The sequence below is a fragment of the Dendrobates tinctorius genome, unplaced genomic scaffold, assembly GCF_039654945.1.
Source record: "Dendrobates tinctorius isolate UK_male_01 unplaced genomic scaffold, ASM3965494v1 ptg000051l, whole genome shotgun sequence".
NCBI classification, from domain to species: Eukaryota; Metazoa; Chordata; class Amphibia; order Anura; family Dendrobatidae; genus Dendrobates; species Dendrobates tinctorius.
The window spans coordinates 3,834,375-3,845,211 of NW_027361719.1; the positions used below are offsets into that span (position 1 = coordinate 3,834,375).

Here is a 10,837-nt window from a genome sequence, read left to right on the forward strand (position 1 = left end):
TCAGAATATCACGCTCTCTCTATGTCTTAACAAGTGAGTTTTGTTTTTTCATCCTTTCCAGTATAGCATGGTTAAATATTCTCTGTTCTACAGACAGGTAATATCTGTCTGAAAGCCGTGAGGTAGCCTTGCCTGTCATGGTGGAATATTTCTATGATTGGAAAACATTCTGAAGAAATGTGAGTGTTATCTTTTAGCATTAATTTTGTTGATGGAGCTCACCTATTTTTTTCCTTTGTATTTAAATATTCTCTTGCAGCAATGTTGTTATTGCCTAATGTTTTTTTGGGTTATGTTATATAATGTTACTTTTCAAAAAAGTTTAAGAAGGCAAAAAGGGCAATTTTGCCCATTGCCAAAATGTTCATATGGCAATATTATGTTTGCCTTTAAGAAACAAAAAAAAAAAGGCAAATCTAAAAATTTGTCTACTATAGTTAACGTCTCTGTGTGATTTCTCAAAAACCCTGTCAACATACTAACATACACTAACCAATGCAATGAAACAGTCATAGAATCATAAGGGGTTGAGTAATATATATTTAGACACACTTAAAGAAACAAATTATAACATAGACACAGCATGCTCTTGCCAAGAAGTTGCCCCCTCAGGTGAGATAAAGTAATTAGTGAAAATATCACGCACTTTGAGGCCAGAGAGCGGTCTACGTTGAGGGTTCATAGGTGGTCTCACCCTGCGCACATTGTCCGACCTACGCACAACACCAGCAGAGGAGGAACAATCATGTATCCTGGTGACGTTATGCAGAACCACACAGGCTTTCACAACTTCATTCACATTTTGTTCACTCAACTGAATGGCAGACTGGAGTACCCGCCATTTGGCACAAAGAATTCCAAAGGAACACTCCACCAGTCGCCTAGCACGTGATAGGCGCAAGTTAAAAATTCTGCGCCTGTGGTCAAGGTTGCGTCGGGGATATGGCCTCATGACATTGCGTGATAACTGAAACGCCTCATCTGCCACAAGGATATAAGGGACTGATTCTTCAGGGGAGCCTGGTAGCTGGCGTGGTGGTGGTAGATCCAACTGGTTGGTGCGTAGCCGCCGAGCCATTATGGAAGTATTGAAGACTCTAGAGTCTCCCGTCCTTCCATAGGCCCCAATGTCAACAATTATAAACTTGTATTGAGGGTCTACCACAGCCAACAATACAACAGAAAAGTATTGTTTAGAATTGAAGAATTGGGAGCCAGAGTTCGGCGGCTTACGCACCCGGATATGTTTGCCATCCAGGGCCCCAATACAATTTGGAAGCTGGCACTCCTCCTCAAAGTCCCTTGATATCCTCAACCAGTCTTCCATCCTGGGCTCGGGCATGACCACTTGATGGAGTCTTGTCCAGATTTCTGTACATGTAGACCTCACTATGCCTGAAATGGTTGATCTTCCAATGAGAAACTCATGGTGGAGGGCGGCATAAGACAGGCCAGTGGACAGGAAGCTGTAGAACAACAAAAATTGATAATTTTAGAATGCATAAAGTCCAAAAACATCAGTTACATGCGGACCAAACTTGGTAGGAATTGAGATAGAATAACACACACATATTTGGTTGCACAATGACTAAGTGATATGCAGTACATATTAGACCTAACATTCTGTTGTGTAAGTTGAACCATATTTGGAGTAAGATGAGGGCATTAAACTTAGTCCAAGAAGGCAAAAAAACATACTTTAGCCCACACATTATGAACATAGAGAATGTGGTTGTGTAGTACATACCGTATTGTGAGTAGAAGTCGCTCCTCTGCAGATATAGCTTTGCGCATCCTTGTGTCCTGAAAGGTTATCCCAGGGTGCACTGTCTCCAAGAGTCGATCAAATGTGGAAATGCTCATGCGACAGTATTGGTAAAATTTCACTGGATGCTCCCGCAGAGAAGAATAGAGGCGGTGAAAATGACCTCTTGTGAGTCATTGCCTCAAAAGTGGATGGACCCACATGCGTCTCCTCCTCCGCGGATCCACTATCACTGGGTATGGTTGCCCAAAGCACCGTGACAAAAGCCAGTTGAAGAGAACCTGCTCAGTTGTATTGAATCTCAGACCCTCTGCCATGTTGCACAAAGAACACCAACACACCTCATGAAAGCAAGGTCACAAATGGACAGAATGGATGCAGCCACCTGTTTCTGAGTGTATAAATAGGGTGCAGGCTAATGATTTAAATTGTTAGCAGGCCTCAAAACCGTTAAATGTCCATTTTGCAAGGCTGCGAGAAAATCTCGCCATACGGATTGCATACGGATGCCATACGGATTACATACGGATGCAGACATGCGCAAAATACGCGACCGCACCTTGCTTACGGATGACCTACGGAGCACTATTACGCCTGTAATCTACGGACCGTATTTTGCGCAGGTTAGTGTGACCCTGGCCTTAATGTTAAAATCGCATTGCATACGGAGTGCATATGCATGTCATACGGATTTTCCTTTTAAAAATTGCACAGAAATCGCATGACACTCGTCCATTTTTTCGGTCAGGAAATTGGACTGTTTTTTCTCTCACATATGGGTATGTACCCTAAGGCTATGTGCACACACTGAGTATTTGGTGAGTTTTTTACTCCAGTATTTGTAAGCCAAAACCAAGAGTGGAACGGTCAGAGGAAAAACATAATAGAAACATTTGCACCACTTTTGCATTTTTCACCCACTCCTGGTTTTGGCTTACAAATACTGGGGTAAAAAACTCACCAGATACTCAATGTGTGCATATGGCCTTACTATAATTATGGCGATGCCAAAATTGCACAGATTTTTTGTTTGATTGTTGGACCTGTGTGAGGGATTGTCTTCTTTGTGTGGTGAGCTGATGTTCTTATTGATACCATTTTGGAGTTAATATAACATTTTGATAAAGTTTTATTGCATTATAATAGAGAGGCACGGTTGCTGAAAAAAAAATATGGGGGGATTTTTTTTTCTCTTTTCAGCGTTTACTGTATTGGACTTTTATGGACACAACAATTGATTCAAATGTTTATATTTTTTAGAAATATTTATAGAAACATTTTTCTAAATTTTTTTTTTTAGCCCCCATACACTGTTTGTTCTATATACTGCAATACTACTGTGCGTCAGAGTAGGACTGAGACGGTGACCCTGGAGGCCTTCAGGAGGCTCCCGGCTGCCAGACAATTCACTGGCACCCTGCAATCATGCCGCAAGTGAGGGGTTGGGATGATGGAGTCGGTGCACACGTCATTTGAATGCTGCTGTCAGTGATTGACGGTGACGGTGGCATTTAAATAGTTAAACAGCAGCAATCGGATATAGCTCTGACTGCGGCTGTTAGGCCGGGGTCACACTGGCGAGGAATACGGCTGAGTGAGAGGCGCTAAAAGCCCGCATTAAACACGGACCAATGATTCTCTATGGGGTCCCTCGCACCAGCCGTATATTTCTCCTCAGTATCCTACACTCCGTGCCACTCGCAGCATGCTGCGATTGTCAGCGTACTACGCCCGTAGTACGCCAATGCAAGTCTATGGGTGCGCAAAAAATACGGATTACACACGGACCACACATGTGACTTGCGAGAAATACGCACCCGGTGTCTTTTAGCAAAGCCGGCAATTCAGTGCGCTATACAGTAAACTCACACTGACAGGTTTAATAAAGAAACGAAAGAATAGATATAGACACATAGAATACACACACATATATATATATATATATATATATGCATTCTATGTGTCTATATCTATTCTTTGGTTTCTGTTATAAACCCTGTCATAGGGCTCCATTATATGTCCATTTTGCAAGCCTGCGAGAAAATCTCGCCATACGGATTACATACGGATGCTGACATGCGCAAAATACGCGACCACACCTTGATTACGGATGACATACGGAGCACTATTTAGGGGTCTATCATCCGTATTACGCATGTAAAATACTGACCGTATTTTGCGTCGGTTAGTGTGACCCCGGCCTTACAAGCAAATGCGTCCGCTCCATAAATGGAGCCCTGACAAAGGACACAGTATTACTTGTGAGGCAGTGACTAGTGTCACATGTAGGGGGCGCTGTGTGTTCCCCCAGGATGCGCACGGAGGCATATTGAGGCCATGAGAGTGCATTGCAGTCACAGGTGTAGCTGTGGTTGCAATGCAGAATTAAAGTGAGTATAGATCTTGGACATGCTGGTTGTCCAAGGCATATTTAGAGAAAACCTGCTCTGGGCTTTTGTGTTTTGAAACGGACTACAGGATGAGTGGGGCAGTCCGTTCCATTCCCAGCCCAGGTTTTCCATGTGGCCCATGGCCACAGATTCTAGTTAAAAGCCCTGCAGTAAAAGGGTTTGGGTGTGTCAGGTTGAGAGTCAGGCCGGGGTCAGACTTGCGAGAAACTCGCACGAGTCTTGCACGTTAATACCCGGCACTGCCTTCGGCACTCGGGACCGGAGCGTTCAGCTGCATAGAAATACATGCAGCTGAACGCTCCGATCCGAGTGCCGGGGGGCAGTGCCGGGTATTGACTTGCCAGACTCGTGCAAGAGTCTCGCAAGTGTGACATCGGCCTCACTATCAGTCTGGTGTTTGCAGGAGTGCAGAGCAGACGGCTTTGCAGAGCTCCACCTGTGTGAGGCAACAAAGGCAAGCAGAGCCAAAAGGTCAAGGGAGCTGAAAGGCCTGGCACCCACAGCAAATACGACGGTGCAGTCGCCCACAGCAACTTTCACAGAGGTGGACTGGCGTGTTTATTGGCTGTAATCCAGAGGATATGGTTACCGGCTGCGATCCGGATGATATCGTGTGCTGGGTTTTGCTGAGTTGAACATTAAAGAGACATTTGTTTTGAACTTTGCTGAGTCACTGCTTGTCTATCACACTGCATCAACCCCGCTGCACTACATACTCTATACATCGGGAAGGGATTAAAGGGGTATTGGAGGGCCGTTGACATGACATCTACTGATACATGCCAGGACATTTGCGATCGCACGTATTGTTCTATTTGATAGGGTACCCTCATATGAGGCAGTTCAGTGAGACACCCAGCCTGTGCATATATTTGATGGTCCATTGTTTTATATGATTTCTGCAGCTAGATCCACTGCGATCCGCTGATTGTCACAAACTTCTATCTGGAAAAGGGTGATCTTCACAAAAAGTTAGGATGTAAGCAATTTCATATTAATGATACAAAATAAGGTTTCAGATCTTGGCCATAAACTGTATTTCACTCTAATAAACTAGTAGAAGAGAGTACCTCCAGCAGACGTTGTCCCCCAGCCGGTGATAAAGCATTTTGCCAAAGGGTCTATCGGTATTGCCCGTGTTGCCAGGCAGATTGGTTGAACATAATCTGTGTATTTAACTGGATGCTGTAGTTCCAACAAAACAAGATCACTATCCAAAGTTCCAAAGACAAAGTCTCCGTGAATTATAATACGTTTGATTTGGGATATTTGCCTTGTAACATCTGGTTTGGATACATCATGTAATCCAAAAACTGCTCGCCAATACCTGTGATTTCTACAAGAGGAAAGGATTACGGTATCAGTACAGATCAAACATATGTGACCTCTGAGTAGTAAACTTCTACAGGACACCATATCATTATAAAAAGGGCAGATTTAGCAACGAGTTTATAATGTGACATTTTAACATGGCACCCAGGATCTCATAGACATTGCTACAAGCTGGTAAGATGACATCTCCAATACATCTCCTTCACTAACAAATCTCTTACTTGGCTATCAGAGCTCTTATCCGCACATGCATTTTAACCCTAGGTACATGTGGATTTTGAAATGGATCCTGCAGCAAAATCCACATTAAAGCTTCCTATTGATTTTCATAGGAGAAAACTCCTATATTGCACATGGTGATGGTTATTTCCACGTTTTTAAGCGTCTGCTATTAAGATCAATGGGTAGCTTACTCAGGGTATGTGCACATGTAGTTTTTAGGTGCTGCGGATTTCTCCCCGTGGATTTTGTAAAATCCTCCGGTAAATTTCAGATCACAAGACCTGTGGTTTACCTGCCGATTAGGCTGCGGTTTTGCCCTGCGGTTTATCACCTCTACAATGGAAGAGATGGTAAACCGCAGCGGAATCCGCAGAAAATAAGTGACATGTCATTTCTTTCTGCGGATTTGAAACTGCAGCAAATCCGCGCGGAAAATTCCGCAGCATGTGCACAGCGGTTTCCATTTTACATAGAGTAAAATGGTACTGTACAATGCAGCTGCGGACCCGCAGGGCCAGAAACGCTGCGGATCCGCAGCAAAATCCGCACCGTGTGCACATACCCTCAAAGAGTATTTGAAGCAGTTTTCGATGAGGACTTTCAAACAGAATCTGCTCCCAATTCTTCCTAAAACTGTAAAAACTGTGTGAGTATACACTAAAGGCCCCGTCTCATTAAGCGATCTTGGTAGCGAGATCGCTGCTGAGTCACAACTTTTTTGACATAACAGCGATCTCACCAGCGAGATCGCTGTGTGTGACACTGACCAGCAACCGGCCCCCCTGCCGGTATCGCTGATCGCTGGAAGAAACCTCTGGACATTTCTTTGGTCGCTGGTCTCCCGCTGGCCAGCACGCATCGCTGTGTGTGACAGGCGGGAGACCAGCGATCAGGTGTAAAAAATAATAAAAAAAATAAAAAATATAGTTATTCTCACCTTCCGACGTCCCGTTCAGCCATCCTGCCTCTCTCCACGCTCCGGTCCCAGTGATCCTTTGCACGAATGACCGCGAGACTTTGTTATCCCTCGAGACCGTGACATCTCGCGGTCATTCTCGCAAAGGATCACTGGGACCGGAGCGTGGAGAGAGGCAGGATGGCTGAACGGGACGTCAGAAGGTGAGAATAACTATATTTTTTATTTTGACTGTGCTGATCGCTGGTGAAGCTGTCTGTGTGACAGCTCACCAGTGATCACATAGCGACTTACTAGCGATCCTGACACCTTGGTATCGGTGTCGGGATCGCTGGTAAGTCGCTTAGTGTGACGGGGCCTTTACTGTATGTGTATGCAATGTTTTTTTTCAGACATGCAAATCTACCAAATTTTCCAAGAGAACGATGCTTCAGGAAACACCAATGTTCTTTTGATCTGTTCCTGAGCAATTGTATTTCCTTTTTGGCCAACTGCATTTTTTTAGCCTCACCATTGCCTTGTAGAGAATTTTCAGAGCAGACGATACCTGAAGAAAGGTCAGCTCACTTCTTTTAATGGGAACATGTCACCAGGAAACACTAAGGTTACTTAACAGTAGCCGGTTTTTCCAGAACCCATGACAGCACATCTATTAGAGGGATCCGCCCAGCAAAGATAGGAAACCCACTGAAATAAAAGGGTGGTACCTCTCCCCATATCAGCTGGGTTACAGAGCATGAGAGGACTTCCAGGTTAATCTACATACATAACCAACACCACATTATAAAAAAGCACCAAATCTATAGTGCACACCCATATGGTGATAGGAGGGGTGGGGTAGTATACAGATGCTGTCATGGGTTCTGGAAAAAACGTCTACCGGTAAGTAACCTTGGTGTTTTCCCTTCACAACCTGGACAGCACACCTGAGAGATTTTTGGAGAATTGAAACACCACCACTTGCGGCACCCTTCAACCAAAGGTTATGTCAGCACAGGAGGATAGATCCAATCTATAGTACCTAAAGGTGGATGGTGAGGACCAGGTAGCGGCCTTACAAATTTGATCAATTCATACGTAGTCTTCCTCTGCCCAGGAGGTTGGCACGACTCTGGTGGAATGAGCCTTGATACCGTCAGGGATGAGAGAACCTCTACCAGAGTAGGCTCAACTAATGGCCTCCTTAATCCATCTGGCAATGGTACCTTTTTTACCCTGTTACCTTTGGTATTACCCTGGAAGGCTACTAACAGGGACTGGGCTTTCCTGCACTGGCTAGTCATAGATTTATACTGCAACAGTGCCCTTCTGACGTCAAGATTATGAAATCCCCCCCCCCCCGAATTCTTCTGGTTATTACAGAAGGAGGGTAGGACAATATCTTGTCTCTGATGGAATTTTAACCCTACATTAGTAATATAAGCCGGATCAGGCCTTACCACTACTCTATCCTCATTTATCTGTGTATAAGGAGGGTATGTAGAAAGGGCCAGTAAGTCATTCACCCTACGGGCTGATGTCAATGCCACTAATATAATTGCTTTGAGGGTAAGATGTTTGGCTGAAAACTTCTGCATAGGTTCAAATAGTGCTTTGGTCAATGCCTCTAGTACCAGGTTCAGATCCCATGGGGGGACCCAAGGGATTGGGACTGGCCTAAAAGTAACACAGGATTTTATGGACTTTTATGGACTGTCACCAGAAAAATGCAGTCCAATCTGCAGGCACCATGAAAGGCTGGGATCACATATGCGAGAAACACAGACGAGTCTTGCATATTAATATCCGGCACTCCCGTCGACACTCGTATTAGAGCGTGCGGATGCATAGCAATACATGAAGCCGCATGCTCCGCTCCCGAGTGCCGGGTATTAACATGTGAGACTCAGCCGTGTTTCTCGCATGTGTGATCCCAGTCTTACATGGTGCCTGCAGATTGGACTGCATTTTTCTGGTGACAGGTTCCCTTTAATCACTTGGTGTCTTAGAAAATGTGAAGAGGTTAAAAGACTCTCAAAAAGCTAAACATTTGCACAACAAATGTTTTGACATGGAAATGCATACAGTATGTTCAGTCTTTTGAGCTTTTTAGTTAGCCGTTTTTCAGATGGGTTTTGGAGCGGACCTGCCTGATAAAGATATCACAAGCACACGACCTTTAGGCTATGTGCTAATACCACTGTGGATTTTGTTGTGGAAATGGAGGGGAATAGCCAAACCTTTCGCCCTTTTCATTGCAAAGTATTGTAAATCTGCCAGCCAGTCACTTTATGCAGATGAGATTTTGAAGAATACGCAGCAGAATTTCTATCAACACTGAAAATTATTGACATTTACACCCCAACTGCTCATACCCTAAAAAGCACTGGGGATGAAGGAATCGGAGAATAAATTCTTTAGATGCAGGGCTGCTTTTTAGGTGTCAGTTCACACAAGGCAAATTTATTGCAGAAATGTCAGTGACTGGAATGATTCCTAGTTATCTCAGTGGAGCAGTTTCTCCAGCATGTTCATTATTTCTATAAGACACATACAATGGCATAGTTAAAGAAAATGTCTGCAACAATTCTGCCACGTATAAATACATCCTCCGAAAGATGAAGACTGCATTTTGGCGCAGTCTGCGTAGACAAACCAGAACCGCTCAACACTGACATATTGTAAATGGCATTTCAAAAACCAGGTCTTGTGTCAGTGCTTTAACCAGGGGGTTATTCTGATTAGGCAGCATCCATTAGAGGGTCAGAGGGGCTGAAACAAAACTGTATTTAAATTTCTTTATCGTAAAACGCCGTCCATATATTCACAAATGGCATTTTGATACTTAGCACATCAAACAGAAGAAGCGCATCACAACCATAAGCTTAACTTTCAGCTCAACCCTTGGTTTCGCACTTTTGGCTTCTTCAGGGGGCATGTCCTTCCCTTGAATGAAGAAGAAAGAGTGAAACCCTGGATCAGGCAGGAAATTGAGCTTATGGTTCCTTTTCCTGATTTGTAGTTTATTGATCTGTTGATTATCTTAAGCGTTTTGTGAGTATGTTGACTAAATTTTAAAATACGGTAATGATATTTGTGTCCAGTTTAACAGTATGACTTTTAGAGGACAACAGCATTTATTCAGTGTGGGACATGTTGAGTGCTGAGAACAATTGCCAAGTGTATAGCCTCAATCCCTACTGGACACTTTCTGAGTAGAAGATTCACCTGGTTAGGTACTGACGTGTGAGCTGGTGATCTGCAGGGTTTAGGATACCATTCAGACTGTCAGTATTGAGCACTCCTAGTTCTGTTTTTTTTTTTAGTTTGTTAGTTTCTGCATTCCTTGTGGATTTTCAGCTTCAATATAGAACCAGCTCCACAGAAAATTTATATATGGACTATATAAGTGTAATATTTGTCTTTTATTTGGACTTCTTAAAGATTTTTGCTACCGTTTTCAGTGTGCATCGATAAGGCAGATTATTAAACAATAATAAAGTTATGTGCCAAAAACACAAAGTACCTAGTCCAGCCCTGAACATGGAGAAGAACTAAACAATATCCCCACCTCAATGTCAGACAGACTTGTACTATTATGGGACTTTATAATAATCCATACCGTTTATCTATGAAGCAGTGGGCGGCAGTCATCACCCATATCCTGCTGATGACGGATCCTCCACATAAGTGTCTATAGCCAGATCCGAAATTGTAGTATTGAAGACTGACCTGCCACGGCCAGGCCCCTGGAAGCGCATCATGGCCTCCTACAATGCGGGATCCGAATGACTCTGACAGTGGACCCTGACCACAAACTGGAGACATAAGAAGTTATCAGCAGAGTATGACCAGATTAAAGGGGTTCTCTCAGCTTCTTAAAGGGGTAAAATTGCAACGTGCTTGTTAAAACTTAAAACAGGTAGCTTTGCAATTTACCTCTTGTTAAAAATTCTCTCCATTCCTACGAGTAGGAACTGTTATTTTACAATTTACAGCTCATTAGCTAGTTACCGGCCACCTCTGCAGTCCATCAGCAGTGGTCGGTTTCTTACGTAAGGAGCAAAGAGCTTGCATGCTCTGATATAGAGGTTTCAAATGCTGCTCTTTAGCTGGATTCAGCTTCAGCGCCCTGCGCTCCCCTTCAATGCTGTATTGGCAAAATTGTCTCTGCATGTAACATAGGAGAAGGCACAGTGAGGACAAGCAGGT

General features: G+C 43.8%; 1 protein-coding gene across 1 annotated transcript in view; it reads right to left on the reverse strand.

Annotated features, from left to right (window-relative positions):
- TMPRSS12 (transmembrane serine protease 12) overlaps positions 1–5,761 on the reverse strand; it is a 52,009-nt gene extending 46,248 nt beyond the window's left edge. The window contains exons 1-2 of the mRNA XM_073576926.1: positions 5,730–5,761; positions 5,247–5,512 (exon numbers count right to left, since the gene is read on the reverse strand). Of these exons, the coding sequence (XP_073433027.1) occupies positions 5,247–5,512; positions 5,730–5,761 (298 nt within the window). The remainder of the gene's footprint in view (positions 1–5,246; positions 5,513–5,729) is intronic.
- Positions 5,762–10,837: the final 5,076 nt, after the last annotated feature.